At 46.9% G+C, this 16656-nt stretch overlaps 1 protein-coding gene across 6 annotated transcripts; it reads left to right on the top strand.

Annotated features, from left to right (window-relative positions):
- Nucleotides 1-63: 63 nt before the first annotated feature.
- Nucleotides 64-15177, top strand: EEF1D (eukaryotic translation elongation factor 1 delta). Of its 6 annotated transcripts, XM_059485119.1 has the most exons (9): nt 4440-5581; nt 7226-7349; nt 9031-9102; nt 12299-12367; nt 13471-13567; nt 13652-13755; nt 13962-14198; nt 14769-14963; nt 15075-15177. In XM_059485119.1, exons 1-9 carry the CDS (start codon nt 4440-4442, stop codon nt 15111-15113), a joined length of 2079 nt encoding a protein of 692 aa, XP_059341102.1. In that variant the 3' UTR covers nt 15114-15177. The 6 variants fall into 6 exon arrangements, with proteins under 6 accessions (XP_059341139.1, XP_059341149.1, XP_059341102.1 ...); XM_059485156.1 differs by lacking the exons at nt 4440-5581; nt 12299-12367 and adding an exon at nt 64-156; XM_059485139.1 differs by lacking the exon at nt 9031-9102.
- The last annotated feature ends 1479 nt before the right edge of the window (nt 15178-16656 follow it).

Below are 16656 nucleotides of genomic sequence, written 5' to 3'. Positions count from 1 at the left end.
CACGTTGTCTCCCGCAGCGCACCCCCTTCGCCACCCTCCCGCTCGCCACGTGTGGTACGCGCCTCCCCCATAACCCTCCGCGCGGCGCACGCCGCCCCTCTCTATCCCGGCGGCGGCCAAAGGGAGCGGAGGGCCCTGAAGGGGTCAAAGCTGTTGGTGAGTCCTGGTTTCCAGCCCCTTCCAGCCCCTAGGAAGCCTTATACCCCCTGTTAGGGTCCTTTATCCCCCTCCCTGAGCATCGGTAGGGGGAGTTTCGGGGGTCTTCGGAGCCTCCTTTATCCCTCTAGGGCGTGAGGTGGGGGGGCCCCTCATGATATGTGGGGGGAAGGGGCGTAGGGGGTCCTTTAGGGTGTGTAAGGTTCTTTTATCATCTTAGAATCCCCAAGAAGGACGTTGTGGTCACTCTGTTTGTTCTCTTTAGGGCACTTTTCCTGCGGAAAGAGGGATTTGGGGGTCTCCTCATAGGGAATGGGTCTCCTTCCCTCACAGTGGTGGGAAGGGGGGAATTTTGGGGATCCTTCCTTGGATGTGGGGGTCTCACGCCCTGTAAAAGCCTCAGAAAGAGGAGTTTGGGGGGATTCTCCCATTATCTTTGGGGTCCATTCCATTCCCCCAGAGTCCTGAGGGAGAGGATTTGGGGTGTTCTTGGTTTTTGGGATAACTTTTCCATGTCTAGAATCCTGTGGAATACTTGGGTGATCCCGCTTTCCCCATGTTCGGTCCCTTTTCCCTTAGCAGGTCTGCAAAGGGGATCATGGGAGCCCTCAGAGTCCTGAAGGAAAGGATTTGGGGATGCTCTTGTTTCCTGGGATTACTTTCCCCACTTAAAATCCCAGGGAATGTTGTGGTGTCACTCCCAATGTTTTAGGTCCCTCTTCCCTTAAAAGCTCTGGGAAGGGGCATGTGGAAACCCCCTCTGCATTCCCTGTGGGGTCTCTCCTCCCCTCACACCCCAAAGAAAGAGGATGTGGGAGATCCTGTGCTAGGTACAGGGAAGGAGAGGATTTTAGGATTCTCCATGTTTTTGTGGTCCTTTTCCTTTCCCAGGATTTAGGAATTTGCTGTTACAGGTAAGGGGTGGGTGGGCTCATACTGGGGCTCTCCCTAAACCTTTGTGGTTTTTCCATAGATTTTGGGGACCTATTTCCTGTTTTTTTGGGGGAATATTCCTGATGTATTAAAGCCTCACCTCTTCAAGTCTGGATTGGGGGTGGTGGGGAAATGGATCAATGTTATTCCCGCCCTGGTAAGGAAGGGAATTTAGGGATCCCACACTTCTCCAGGTGCCTCAGGGATCCGCTCCTCCTCCCCCAATTCCTGGGAATTTTTTTTGTCCAGTCACTCGCTGCAAAGGGAAACCAGAGCTGCTGCCGTGTCCTGGCACGGAGCAGCCAATCCATCCCATATCCCAACGCCCTTGGCTGCCTTTCCAAACTTACCCCAGAGCTGGGAAACCTGGAAAATCAACTCCAGGTGCACCCGGGCTCTGCTTCTCTCACCTGTCCCTCATTCCTAGTGCTGCCGTTCCCGGATTTCCGTCACCTTGGCGGGGTTTGTCCTCCCCCTGTTCTTTTATGATCCCGATGCTCAGGAGGGAGGGATCCATTTCCAGGCTATTTTGGGAGCGGGCAGAGGCTGCTGCTGTTGTGCTCCGTGGGGTTTTTGAGGGATTACATCCCTGGCTAAACTTGCTGAGGCTGCCGCATCGGCGTTCCCAGAAATCCCCCATGGATTTGTTCTGTCGCATCCAGGTCAGCGATGGTTTGGGATTGATTGGGATCCTGATCATCACAATCCTTAGGGGTGACAAATTCCCTTTCCTGAGCTGTTTTCCTGGAATTATTTTCCAGGTTTCTCCCTGACCTTCAGGCAGGATTTTTCCTCACCTGAGCTGTTCATTCCCAACTCTTTATTTTTTTTCCCCATTTCTCCAGAAGGTGACACTTTCCAAGTCTTTCCCTTCTGCTGATTTCCCATATCCATGATTGTCTCATTAGGAATTTTCAGCTTGGAGCAATAAGTTGTGGGGTTTGGGTGATCAGGAGTGGGAATGGTGGTGTTTTCCTGGAATGTGGAGCTTTGTCTCATAGCAAAGATAATGATAAGGATCTCACTTAGGGAAGAGCCAATTTTAGGGAATGAAGTCAACAGGAATTTTAGGAACAGCCAAATTCCAGCTGAATTGGAAAAACCAGCAGAAGATCGAGTTTTAATTGAATAAAATATTAGATACAAGTGTTAATATTCTGGTTTATTTTGATTTCCCTGTTGTTGAACTCATCCTGAATTTCTGGGCTGTGACTTTTCCCAGTGGAGAACATTCCCAATGCCACAGCGTGGTTTATAATCCTAAAAACTTTGTGTTTGTGGAGGTAAAAATGCCAGTTTTGAGTGGAAAATGTTAAAAGTTGATGGTTTGTGTCATTAAAATTCCTTTTCCCCAGGTTCTTCCAGGAAAACTGATGGACACAGAAGAAAAAATAACTTTCTTTTCCCAATTTTTCCTTGTTTAGAAGCTTTATTTCCTTGGAAATTTGGGGTTTTTCAGGACTGACCATAAGGTTTGGCTGCTCATGGAAGCAAAAAGTTCCTGCAGGAATGTTTGGAATCACTCAAAAATTGGGATCCTGAATTCCATCAACACATGCCAGGACTGGGATGGCAGGTTGGGAATTCTGAGGCTGCTGGGATGGGAAAATCCTTTTGGATAACATCACAATAATGTTCCTTTCATTGTATTAAAATGAAAATAAACTCATTTTCTGTGGTGTTGGTTCACAAACTTCATGGAGTTCTGAAAAGTTAATGAGCTCTAATTAGTTAACCTATTAATTGTTAATTTTTTTTTTTGGCTGAGGAGCTGCTGCATCCATAGAAATTGGAATTTTTCTCTAAATTTATCCTGTGTTTGTTTCTTTTTTTAATGCTGTCATAGGAGCAAAAAAAGTAAGTACCTTCTAATTGTTGTGTGTTTTTTTGGGAATTCTGGAAAATCTGAGAATGTCAGGACCAATGGGATATTTATTAGAAAAATTCCTGCAGTTTTCTTGGAAATAATTAACTTTGAAGAGTTTTTTAAAATTAATTTTAGCTCTGTCAGTGGGAAGAAATCTCCTGGGAGTTCCTCATTATGGAATTCCTATTCCAAAATTCACCTCATCCATGAGGGCTGCAATTCCAGAGCTTGGAGCTGCTTAAAAACTGGAGCAAAATCACTTAAAAAAATAATTAATAATGGGGAAAAATTAATTTCTGAATTTATTTTTAAAAATTTAAAATTTAGTTTTAAAAGAAATAAATAGTATAATTTTTTTATGGAAAAGCCTATGAACTTTTTATTATTTATCTCATTATTTACTATAAGAAATTTATTTCTCTGTAAAGGTTCTAACAAGAATTTATTGCTCCATAAAAGAAAGAAAAATGTAAAATAGATTCAAAATACTCTTTAATTTTGAATTTTTTTATTAAGAATTGAAATATCAATTTTTAAGTGCATTTAGCTGTATCAAAGTTTCCCAACTCCAGGAGAAAAAAAAGAAAAATCTCCTTTTGCCATTTCTAATAGTTTGTCTAATTGGAATCTAATTAATATTTTAAACTATCAATTTAAATGTTTAAAGGCAAAACTTTAATTTAGTAATATATAAATTTAAATGGAAATATTCAAGACCTGAAAAAAATATTTATGTGGAAATTTCAAATTAAAATTTAAATGAAAGGCAATAAATTTTAAATTTAATTTAAATTACAGTTGAAAATTAGATTGAAATTTGAAGTTAAGCCTTGGACTTGGGGCTTCCAAAATCTTCCTGGAATTATTGGAATTACAAACTTTTGAGGATATTTCACCTGTCTGGGAATTTTATTTGGCAATCTGACACAGGCCAATTTTTATTAATTAATTATTGAATTAATCACAAGTTTCCCAGCTCCTGGACAAGTTTAATTTGCCAGTAGCTTGGATTATATCCCAAAATTCAATCCCCACTTTTCAGCAGCTGCCTTTTAGCATGAAAACCCAATCAGGAGTGAACAACCACCTCCAAAAACTCAAAAATTGGAGCCAGTTTTCCCAAAATTCTGCCTAATTGGGAATAAACAACAAATAATTAATGACTAATCCACTAACTTGGAATAATATCTTGTAATTCCCAAGGATTTGAACAAAATCCTGTGGGTTTTTTTCCTGCCTTAAATTTCAAATAATGAGGGGAATTCTTGGCAGGAATATTTTAGGAGGAAGATGGTTTTGGCCGCATTGAATTCCTCGGAATTCAAACTTATCCCAAAGGGGAGAAATAAATGGAATATTTGCAATTTTTTTTCCCGGGAATATTAATGGATAAAAAACATCTCCTGCATGCCCTTGCTTTGCTGTGCTGCCACTACATTTGTTGTGCTTATCTCTCCATGCTGCCCCGTTGATTTTCGGGAAGATGAGGACGCGGAAAAATCCCTGCTCCGCGGACAAGGTTTGGCTGGAAAAACACCGGAGCGACGGAGCCGAGCGGGAGGCGCCGGAGCCCGAGGCCGTCAACGGGATCTGCCACGAGGATTCCATCGAGGGCGAGCTCAAGGGGGACCCGAAAAAACCCAGGAATGGCAAAAAGCAGCGGAAGCGGAAGCGCTCGCCGAAGCCCAAAGCGCAGGATTCCAGGCTGGAGGCGATCCTGGCGGGAATGTCGGCGGAGCACGTGTGGTTCGACAAGCCCTTGTATGACCGCGCTGAGAATGCGTACAGGATAAAACTGGCGGGTTCCCAGAGCTGGGAATCACCTGAGACTGGAAAAGCGGCTCAGGAATCTCCTGCTGTAACCAGGTCGAAATCCAGCCAAGATATTCCCAAGGTGAGGATGCTCCCGGCGTGCTCCCACGGAAACCTGGCTGCCTGTCACCACGTTGTCCAGGGGGTTTGGATCAACAAGCTTGACTTCGACAAGGCCGAGAGGGCGTTCATGGAGAAATCCCGGTTTTTCCTTCCTCCCAACGCCCTGGCCATCCCATCCGTGTGGGCGAATTCCAGGCTGGGAACGCCGGACGAGGGCTACGGCACGGCCTTGCCCACCCCTGCCACTCCAGGATTGGCTCCCGGCATTCCCAACTCTCCCGTGGCCTCCATTCCCAGTTTGCCCAGCTCCGACCAGCAGACGGTCAACGGGAAGCCGCAGATTTCCAACTGGGAAGTTCTGGCATCCGAGGTGTGGCTGGAGAAGCCTCTGTACGATGACGCTGAGAAGAATTTTTATGAGAAGATGTTGGATGGGCATCCCTTGGATAAAACCCAACAGCAGCAAGGTGGCGGCCCGGAAGCATCCAAGAATCACAACCCTGGGAAACAAATGGGAATCGCCTCCACCAATCCTGAGCTCCCTGATATTCCCAAGGAAAATGCCACCTGCTTTTTCCTGCACAAGGACAGCGAATCCGTGTGGCTGAATAAGGTGACCTACGACAGGGCTGAATCCAGATATTTTGCCCTGGAAGTGGCCAGAGCAGCAGAGAAAACAGGGATCCAGGAATCTGCTGCAGGAAATCCCTCCCATCCAGCTGCTCCGAGCATTCCCGCTGTGGAAACGAAGTAGGAGAAGTTTCTTTGGGGGTAACACCCATGGAAAAAAAAAACAAACCCAAAAATCAGCCGGGTCGGGATTGAGCCAGAAGGAATTTGCATGTGGAGAAGACTGGGTGGACTTGGAGAGGATCCTGGTGGGCAGGGAGCAGGGGGGAAAATCCTTCAAGGAATTCCCCTTCTCCTGAGGAATTCTGGTGGATAAAGGCTGTGTTTGTGTGGAGCTAGATGTTGAAAGGCAGGGCTGGGGAGTGAGCTCATTATCCCCCTTTTTGCATGGATTCAGCGCCATCCTCCTTTCCATCCTCTCATTCCATGTGAAAATCAACATCATAACCAGGACCCAGCTTGAAGAAGGTTTGGAAGTGACCGGAACACAATTTAGGGAATCAGTCTGGAGCGTGTGCTGTGGTTTTGTTTTTTAAGGGAATTTATATTTGGAATTTTTGGAATGCCCTTGGATCTTCTCCAAAGGCAGAGCTAAGGTAGAGATGGATATTCCTGGAAAAAAACTCTTGGAGCATCCGTCCTTATTTCTGACACTTCTGATCCATGAATTGTGTTGGGATTTGTTGGGAAGCTTTTAGGATCTTTGTGTCAAGGGATTTAGGGGTCAAATACCTTTCACCTGGTCCTGTTTGGGATCATTTCCTCTTTAGTTGGTCATAACTGGATATTTGGGAAAATCCACGTGTCTCTGTAAAAAAGTGGGATAAATTTGTCTGTATTCGGGATTTTCTGTGAGTGATCCTGGTTGGAATTCCAGCAGATCCTGGAGATTTGGGTCTGGAGAGTGGTTTTGCTGCAGCTCCTGTGTGTGGTGGTCTCTGGTCTCTTCCAAGTGCATAGATGAGATAAGGAGGGATTTGATTTTGGAAAAATTATCTCTGGCTTCCCTGGAAGTGTTTTATGGAAAACTATGGGATTTAGGATGATAAGGAGAATTTTCTTGTGCTGTGGTTTTCTTGTGCTACTCTCCACCTTCTCAAACTCCTGCTGGCTCTGTCCCTGTCCCTTGCTGGAATTCAGGGCACTTCCTCTTTTCCTCTTTTTTGAGGGCTCTGTTTCCCTGCAAATTAAGAATTGAACCCACCTTTGCTCCATAAAAATTCCCTGTTTCCCAGCAGGATTTGGAGGTTTTTGCTATTTTCCCATGTAGTGCCAGATCTGTCCCCTCCAAGTGTTGCTGATTTTTAATAAAAATTTCCCAGTGAACTTGTGGATTCCCCACCCCTTGAAATATCCAGGGAAAAGTTGGATGAGGCTTGGAACAACCTGGGATGGTGGAAGGTGTCCCATGGCAGGGGGGTGGAACTAAATGATCTTTATGGTCTTTTCCAACCCAAACCATTCCATTATTTTAATTCCATTTCTGTTCTCCTACCCAAGACATTTTCCTTAGCACAAACTAGAAAATCCTGGCTTCTTGGAATTTTTTTTTTTTTGTGGAATAAAGTCAGGATCAGCTGATTCATCCCATCCCCACTCCACACCAGGTCAGGCAGGTGGGTGATTAATCTGTCCTGCTTTTTTAAGAGGATCCCGGGTACTTAAATCCGCAGCCAAGCCGAGCTGCAGGCACAGAACCCGCTCCTGACGAGCTGTTAACCTCCAATCCCGGCAGGAATTCACTTTTTGTGGATATTTTCCCAGGAAAATGGCTGTGGATTACTTCCTGCACGACAAGATCTGGTTCGAGAAGTTCAAGTACGACGACGCCGAGCGAAGGTTCTACGAGCAGATGAACGGCCCCGTGGGTGGCTCCTCCCGCCAGCAGGTAATTCCCAACCCCAGGAATTCCAGAGTAAGTCAAAGGACGTGATCTGCCTGGATTTTTGTGGGATTTCCGTTCTTTTTTTTTTTTTCTGTTTTTTCCCTCAAGTCTTCCCGTAGCTCTCTGAGCTGTTTAAGACCCATTTGGGTTTTTTTTTTCTTCCCACTGTTTTCTGTGGAATTTGAAGGATTTGATCCCAAGGGAGATCAGGTGCCCTTCTAGAGGTGAACCAGTCCCAGCTTCCAGCAAGTTGTCCTAAATTTTTCCAGGCTGCTGGGACCTGTGGGGGCACAATTTCAACTGGAAATCCCCAAATCCCCAATTTTATTGGCAAAGAGCATCCCTGCCCCTCTTCATCCAGGGAAAATGCTGCTTTGCTTCCATTTTGGAGCAGTCCTTTGGGATATTCCAAGGGAATACAAACCTAAGGTTTGAACAGAGGCACCACATCTGCAGAGATTTTTTTTGGGGTGGGGGTTTTTTTATCCTTGTCTTTGTGTTCCTGGAAATACTCCAGGTGTTCCAGTGGAAGATTCTGTTCGTGGTACCGGTGAGTTGGGGAGGGCATGGTGGAGGGGGGGGGAAGCATGATCCTGCTGAGCTGAAATATTTCCAGCTTCAATATTATCCCAAAATTATTCCTGTTCCAGGGTTCAGAGCTTTCCTAACCTCTTCCTGCTCCTAACTGTGCCTGTGCCTTTGGAATGCTGAGTGTTCAGTGCCTCTTTCCAAGTGTTCACAGGGAGGCTTTTTGCTGAAATTTTAACTTTTAGGCACATTCCAGCTATTCCTGCTGTGCTTTCTGGCTTAGGTGCTGGCACAGCACCTGGGAGACTGGGAATGAAAAGATTTGGGAGCTCTGGATGAGTGCTGGAAGTGGGTTTTGGAGTGAAAACCTCTTGGAACAGTTAAACTATTTCAAGGCACATCAGGAGTTTCTAGGGAAGGAGTTTGGCCTGGGAGAGGTGGTTTGAAGGATGTTTGGAGGAATTTATCAGCCATTTCCCCCATGGAAAATATTCTTAAAACCTCCTTGGAAGTAGCAGGAAGTGGAGCCCACCTGGATGTGTCCAGGCTGTTTCTCCTTTATTTTCTGTTTACCTCAGGATTTGGGGGTTTGTGGAAATTTCACATCTCTGGTCTTGCTCGTGGGGGGTTGCAGTCTGGGAAAGGCAAGGAGTGAATGGATGATGGAATTTCCAGGGAGGGAATCTTGAAATCCAGGCTAAGGCATGGCAGTAGGAGCACAGGGAAAAAATTCCAGGTGTTCTGTGTCCCACCCCTCTGGATAGAGCAGAGTCAGGGTTGTCACTTCCTGAACTCAGGTAATAACATGGAAAAATCCTGCCAGAGGCTGGGTTTTTAAGGAGTTCTGGAGTCACTCCAGCCTTCTGGCAGCATCCCAAACTTTTCAGGGTAATTATAGGGAATTTAAAAGCTCTTTGACTGGATGATCCTTCTGAACACGTGACCAGGGATTGCCCGATTTAGCCCCAATCCTTACAGCAAAAATCACTGAATCACGGAAAGCACAATTCCCAATTTTCCCAATTCCCTCGCTCCTCCTTCCTTTCATTGTTGTTTTTTTTTTTTAACTTCCCTGATGAATTTTTTTTTTTCCCTATGTTTTAATAATATATTTTTTTAAAAAAGAAACTCTTGGTTCTTTCTGCGCTGTTTGCAGGAGAACGGAGCCAGCACGATCCTCCGCGACATTGCCAGAGCCAGGGAGAATATCCAGAAATCGCTGGCCGGAGTGAGTACCCAAGCTCTCACCAGCTGGCTGCCTGCATCCCATTTTTTTGTGGTTTTTTTTTTCTTCTTTTTATGGAATTCTAATCCCATAGATCATTTGGCTTTTTGGTTTGGAAGCTGGAGGAGAAGACCAAGGTGTGCAGCGCCGTGTGCCACCAGCTCTGCCCCATCCCCACGCGCTGCTCACCTGCAGCGCTGCCAAAACTGGATTTGGGTTAAGAGAATTCCCTGAATTGGGCTTTTCCTTCCCTTTTTAAAGTTTTTTTTAGGGTTTTTTTCCTGGTGGGATGTTCCCATGGGTCTTAACTAACAGGTTCCAACTTGCTGAGCGCGTGGCTCTTTTTTGGGATACACTGGGCTGCCACCTTCTCTTCCCTGTTTTGCTTCCAGTTTAGGGGATGTGCAAAAAAAAAAAAACCCAAAAAAGTTGTGTTTTCCATCTGCTGCATCCAGGGAATTCAGCTTGGCTACAAGCTCCAAGGCTGGAGCATCCTGGAGGAGCTCAGGAATGCACTTTGTGGAGTTGTTTTTGTGCTGAGTGCAGACAAGACCATTAAAAAAAAAAAAATCTTCATTTTTGTAAAAGAAAGTTAAAATACTAACGAGTGGTTTTATGGGAAAGGAAAATCCATGGAATACAGCCCAGGTGTCTTGATTTCCTGCCTCTGTATTGGGACTCCCAAAGTAATCCATCCATTATTTGGCCTCATAATTCCCAAGCACCCTCAGTTTCTATCTTTGATCAATCCAATATCAGGGAATAACAAGGAATTCCCCTGTCCCAAAGGGAATATTCCATATTCCTCCTTACACCAGCAGAAAGGAGCCAGATATTTGGGATGAATATAAGGAATCACTATTTCAGTCAACAGCTTAATGAAAAATTTTCCTGAACTGGCTCATTTTATTAAAAAAAAAATATGGCTAAAGGAGGCCCCCATCCCAAACAGGGTAAAAAGTTCCTTTGGGAGAAGCTTCTGGAATTGGGCAAGGGGCAGGGAATCCAAACCCAAATCACCTGGAAGTGCTGCTCATCTTCACCTTCCAGAGTGTTTTACCAAAAATAAGGAATTTCTTTCCTGACTCCTGTTAAAGAGCTTTTTTGGGAGGGAATCCCAGAAGTTTGGATCATCCAGGTGCTGTAACAGGGAATTGGTAAAGCAACAGCCCAAAGCCAGGATAGGAATTTTGGGATATAAATGGTTTGGAGATGTTTTTGGGGATTAGAGTAAGATGTCAAAAATTGCTGGATATTTTTTGTTCCTGGGAAAGGGGTTGGATCTTCCACATGGCTGAAAAATATTTGGAATATCCCTCAAGGATCATCTTTAATGTTGGGTAACCAGGCTGGACTTTAGGGCATTCCCAAACTTCTTTATTGCATTCCCAGTCCCCCAAATTTACACTGTGAGAAAAGTGGGAAGAGCAAAAATCCCAGGATTTTTGTCTTTCCTTCCTCCATGATTATTGTCAGGGGTTTTAGGATGTGGCAAGGGAAGAACTGGCTGTGAAAAACTGGGAAAATGGGAGTTTTGTGCCTTTTTGCTGGGAATTTCAGGCTGAGATTGTGTCATAAAACATAGGAATGAGCACTTGGAATATGATGGGAGTCTGGAGTTCCTTGATTATGAGGAAAAGCAGGAAGTAGAACAGGAAATTCCACCTGAACATGAGAAAAAATTTTATTGTTTTTGATATTTAAAACTTACTTTAGGGATTCAAACTTCAGGGAATAACAGATGTTTGTATCCCAAGTTGTTAGACCAGAGTCCTCTTTTGTGCCCTTCATAATTCCCAGGGGTTTTATTTGTTTGGATAATTAGGTTTATGCACAATTACAACTTTCCCAAGCACTTCTGTGTCCAGAATATTTGAGATAGGCTGCAGCTTTAAGGTGGGTTCAGCACAAAAATTATGGCTTAAAAATAAAGGATTTGAGGACTTTGTGCAGGATTGCAGAGGACGGGAGAAAAGTGATGCTGTGGAACTCTCCACCTTGGGAATTTTGAATTCTTATCCCTGATAAAATTCATGGATGCTTGTGTGGAGCTGGAAGTTGGAAGAGGGAATGGGTTTTATAGTAGAGGTATGGTGTCCACATTCCCAAAGCTTGGAGCATCCTCTCCTCAGGGAATATCTCACAGTCTCATAAAGGCAAATTTTCCATAATTTTTGAGGATTTGGGACATGATTGTGCCTCTTGCATTGCCTTATGTGTTCCAATTAAGATCTTGTGGTTGCTTCAACTTGGGACAGGTATCCCTTGCTCTTCCCATGCTTTTCCCTCAAGGATCATCATTAATGTTGGATAACCAGGCTGGACTTCAGGGCATTCCTAAACTTCTTCCTTGTATTCCTGACCCCCAAATTTACACTGTGAGAAAAGTGGGAAGAGCAAAAATCCTAGGATTTTTGTCTTTTTTTTTTTTTTTTTTTTTTTTGAGGAATTATTACTGCTAGGAAAGAGAAATTTCCTCTCCCCCATGCTGGCACTGCTGGGACACTTCCAAATCTGGGATCAGTTTTGAGTCCTTCTGACAAGAAGGACATTGAGGGGCTGGAGTTTCCAGGGAAGGGAATGGATTGGGAAGGGTCTGGAGCATCAGGAGCAGCTGTGGGAGCTGGGAGAGCTCAGCCTGGAAAAAACATGAAGTTCAGGGGGGACCTTCTCACTTCCACAAATCCCTGACAGGATTCCCAAGTGGGAATCAGGATCTGCTCCCAGGGAATGACAGGATGAGAGGAAACCACCAGAGGGAAAATTTAGCTGGAATATCAGGAAAATTCCTCATGGAAAGGGCTGTCCGGCCCTGGCACAGAGGTGGAGTCCCCATTCCTGGAGGGATTTGACATCCCTGTGGATGTGGCACTTGGGAATGTGCTCAGTGGTGGCCTTGGGGGAACTGCTGGACTCGATGGGCTCAGAGGGATTTTCCCACCTCTGTAATTCCATGATTTCCATCCTTGGAGCACCAGGGCTGGCATGGTGTGATGAGCCCACAGCGCTGCACGAGCTCCCTGCACACACCAGGATGTTCGTGGAGAAGATCCCAGAATTCCTGGGGGAATGTTTGTGTGCAAGGCTGTTCCCCACCGCTCCCTAACTTCCCCTTGCATGCGGCTCTTCCCCGCTCTTGAGTTCCCTCTGGAATTGCGAAACCTTTTCCCATCTTGCCAAACTTTTTCCCACCCTGCAGCAGAAGACCCCTGCTCGGAGCAAGGAGGCTCCTTGTGCCCGTCCCAAGAAACAGTCGGGACGCTCCCCTGTAAGTGAGCCGCGCATGGATGGAGCCTGTGGAAAAACGGGAGAGGATCTGGTGGGATGAGGAGATGGAGCAAGTTCTCCTTCCTCAGGGTGTGTCCTGTGGCACTGGGACAAACCTGGATAATGGGATCTGATCCCAGCTCAGTGTCCTGGGATCTGCACTCGCCTTCCTGAGCCTGAATCCACAGCTGAGGCGTCAGAGATGGAATTTTTTCCTGTCCTTTGATATTCCTCAGCCTCATCCCTGGAAGTATCCCAGGCAAAATTGGACAGGGCTTGGAACAGCTTGGGATAGGGGAACATTGTCTGGATGATCCTTAAAATCCCAACCTAAACCATTCCATGATTCAGACCTTTCCTCCTTGTGCCTTGTATTCTTCATCTTATCCCTGCTTTTCCCTCTTTCCATTTATGTGACTGCTGAGATTCCACACTGGAATAAAAGAGAATAAATTATTCTCTCTTCACTTAGAAATGACAATTCAAGGGCAAATCCTGTTATTTTCTTTCCCTTTGTTGCCTGAAACTGATGGATGAGGAACCTCCTTAGCATTAAAAAAAAGAAAAAAAGCTTTTTTTTCTTTTTTTTTTTTTGCTGTCAAAAAATCCATTTAAACCAGAGTTGGAATAATTATTCCCTCAGGATGTGTTAAAGCAAATTGAAATTGTCAGGAATTAAAGGCTGGGCTGGGGAAGGTGGGAGTGTAGAACTCCTGGGATCTTTGCAGCTTTCCCAGTGTTACCTTAGGCAGGTCATTCCTGTCCCTCAGTGGGTTGGGAGAGGAGACCAAGATTTTTAAGGGGCTTGGTGTGAAATTTTATATAAATTTTATATGGTTTTAGTGGCATTTTGGGATCTGAGAGTGGGAAGAGTGATTTTATCCTTTGCTCCTTGGTGCCAGCTGAAATTCCTCAGGATTTAGTCCATGCTTCATTTTATAGAGCTGCTCCATTAGTTTCTATCCTAATTTAGAGAAAATATCCTTGGTTTTAGTTCAGCTCCTGAACTTCCTCTCTCCCTGAAGACACAACCCTGCTTTGCTGCATGGGTTTTTCGGGAGGAGGGGAAACAACTCCATTTCATCCTGGTTTTCCTCATTGCAGAGTGCAAGCACAACCTCCCCTGGAGCTGCTGGTGACCAAAATGAGCTCCTGTCCCGAATTTCCCACCTGGAAGTGGAAAACCAGAACCTCCGCAGTGGTGAGTGGGAGAATTCCTTCTCCTGGCTGGAGACCTGGGAATTTAAGGTCATTTTTCCTATTTTTCCCTCTTTTTTTCCCCCAGTTGTTGCAGACCTCCAGATGTCCATTTTCAAGCTGGAAAGCCGCCTGAACGCTCTGGAGAAATCCTCAACTTCCCACCAGCCCTCGTCTGTTCCTCCAACCCAGGTGAGCCTTGGAAAAACGCTGGGATTCTTCCCTAGGGATTATAACCAAAGATCCATGTGGACAAACATCCTGTTTTGATAAATCCATATAAATCCCACAGCGTGTCCTGAGCAGTGGAGATTCCCATTCCTGAGCTTTTTTTGGCAACTCCAGGTTAATCTTTTCCCTCTTTTTCCCCTTTAAAAAAAACCTCGGATCCGGTGAAGAAAGTGGAACCGTTCAGCGTTCCCTCCAAAAAAGTGGAGCTCCCGGCCAAAAAATCTGAGCCAGCTGCTCCTGAGGAGGATGAGGATGATGACATTGACCTTTTTGGGAGCGACGATGAGGAGGAAGACCAGGAAGCTGCCAAGGTGCGGGAGGAGCGGCTCCGGCAGTACGCGGAGAAGAAGGCCAAGAAGCCAGGACTCATCGCCAAGTCTTCCATCCTGCTGGATGTGAAGCCAGTGAGTGGATTTGGGAATTTGGGAGCTCTGGGAGTGAGGCTGGGAATCCTCTCTCATCCAAGAGGATGGTGGTGGCACCTGTGGAATTCCAAACAAGGGCTTGGAGCGAGGTGGGATTTTCTTGCCGTGGAAGGCTGGGATGGGTTTGGATGGATGGGACCTTAAATCCCTTCTCATTCCATAGGCAGGGATACTTTCCACTATTCCAGGTTGCCTTGGACACTTCCAGGGATGGGGCAGCCAAAGCTTCTATGGGAATTCCATTCCAGGGCCTCACCACCCTCCCAAGGAGGAATTTCTTTCCAATATCCCATCTAATCTTGCCCTATTCCAGTTTAAAACCATTCCCACTTCTCCTGTCACTCCATCCTTGTCCAAAGTCCCTGTCCAGCTTTCTTGGATCTCCTGGAGGCACTGGAAGGGGCTCTGAGGTCTTTTGGAGCCTTCTCCAGCCAAGAAAGGGCACTTTGGATCAGTTGTGACATTCCCAGAGATGTCACCTGCATACCCCTTGGAGCTGCGGACGCTCTCCAGGAAAACCCTAAAACCTCCCAATTCCCACTTTTCCAGTGGGACGACGAGACCGACATGGCCAAGATGGAGGAGTGCGTCCGCTCCATCCACATGGACGGGCTGGTGTGGGGAGCCTCCAAACTGGTCCCAGTGGGATACGGCATCAAGAAACTCCAAATCCAGTGTGTGGTGGAGGACGAGAAGGTCGGGACAGACATCCTGGAGGAGGAGATCACCAAGTTTGAGGACTACGTAAGTCTTGGAATGGGATGTGGGAAGGGCCTGGAAGCCATGGGAGGGGGGTGAACTCAGGTGTGTTTTCCTGGGAACACCTGGATGACTCCAGCTTTTGTCCCCTTCCAGGTGCAGAGCGTGGATATTGCTGCTTTTAACAAGATTTAGAAGGGAAAACTGTATCCCCCCTCATCCGAACCTGGAATTAATAAAGATGAACATTGGGAGTGCACGTTGGGTCGTGGGTTTTTCCCTCGGGTGCAGCTTCTCCAGGGGGATTTGATGGGAGATTTTGGGATATTGGAGCAGCTTGGCCAAGTGGAAAGTGTCCCTGCCCATTGCAGGGAATTGGAATGAGAGATATTTAAGATCTCTTCCAACCTAAACAATTCCATGATTCCCCCATCCTTCATGGAAGGAAAGAACTCAAGACATGGACCTGAATTTTGGGGCTGGAACGAAGGTCTCAGGGTGTTTCCAGCCACCTTTCCCAAGGTTTAGAGACCCAAGTCACTCCCTACAAAAAACCAGGATGAATAACCAGGAATTGCTGGTTTGGGATGGATTCCATCCCTCTTTTCACACTGACTCCCTGCCCAGGTCACTTTAGCTGAGTGTGGCCTGGCAAGGGGACAGGTGACATTCCTGACTTTGGGAACACGAGGTCTGTTCCAGTGCCAGGGTCCAAGGTCTGGGGCCACCAAGGGACACGGGAATTTCCATGGGATGGTGCTGAGAGGACAGGTGACATTCCTGACTTAGGGAACACGAGGTCTGTCCTAGTGCCGGAGTCCAAGGGCCACCAGGGGACATGGGAAGCTCCCCGGGATTGTGCTGCAAGCCTGTCCCTTGTCCTGCTAGGGCCAGATACGTGACACGTGGCCCTTGCAGGGTCCTGCCACCCCCAGGGCACTACTAGGAGTGCCCCTTGTCCCCTGTGCTGCCATCCTGCGTCCCTGCTGGTCCACTTGGTGCCACGTGTGCCTTCTGTGTCCCGTTTCTGTCATGTCACCACCTTGTGTCCCCCATGGGCCACCATCCGTGTGCCGTGTGTGGACATCCCCTGTGCTCGGTGTCCTGCATCTGTCACCCTCCCAGGGTCACCTGTGTGCTGCCATCCCTGCTGCCTTGTCCCCATTTTTCCCCATGTCCCTCAATCTTCCCTCTGCTGCCATCCCCATGTCCCCCCTTGAGCTGCCAATCCCCTGTGCCCAGTGTCCTGCATCTGTCACCATCCCAGTGTCACCTGTGTATTGCCATCCCTGCTGCCCTGTCCCCGTTGTCCCCCATGTCCCTTTATCTTCCCTCTGGTGCTATCTCGGTGTCCCCCTTTGAACTGCCATCCCCGTGTGCCCCCCCCTTTGTGCTGCCATCCCCTGTGCCCAGTTGTCCTGCATCTGTCACTATCCCAATGTCACCCGTGTTGCCATTCCTGTCCCGTGTCCCCCGTGTGCTGCCATCCCTGCTGCCCTGTCCCCGTTGTCCCCCATGTCCCTCTGTCCCTGTATCATCCCTCTGCTGCCATCCCGGTGTCCCCATTGTGCTGCCGTCCCTGCTGCCCTGTCCCCGTTGTCCCCCATGTCCCTCTCCGTGTATCTTCCCTCTGCTCCATCCCCATGTCCCCTTTGTGCCATCCCTGCGCCTCATGTCCACTGTGCACTGCCACTCGGCGTGTCCAGCTGTGTCGCCAAAACTGCCCCGCGTCCCCCTT

Source organism: Ammospiza nelsoni, chromosome 1 (genome assembly GCF_027579445.1).
Source record: "Ammospiza nelsoni isolate bAmmNel1 chromosome 1, bAmmNel1.pri, whole genome shotgun sequence".
NCBI classification, from domain to species: domain Eukaryota; kingdom Metazoa; phylum Chordata; class Aves; order Passeriformes; family Passerellidae; genus Ammospiza; species Ammospiza nelsoni.
This window is presented reverse-complemented; position numbering and strand designations above follow the sequence as displayed.

Excerpts from the sequence above, each read along its gene's own strand:
- EEF1D (XM_059485119.1), top strand. The coding sequence starts at position 4,440 with ATGAGGACGCGGAAAAATCCCTGCTCCGCGGACAAGGTTTGGCTGGAA. Across the intron at positions 9,103-12,298 it reads TCCAGAAATCGCTGGCCGGA|CAGAAGACCCCTGCTCGGAG; the intron begins GTGAGTACCCAA and ends CCCACCCTGCAG. Across the intron at positions 14,199-14,768 it reads TCCTGCTGGATGTGAAGCCA|TGGGACGACGAGACCGACAT; the intron begins GTGAGTGGATTT and ends CCACTTTTCCAG.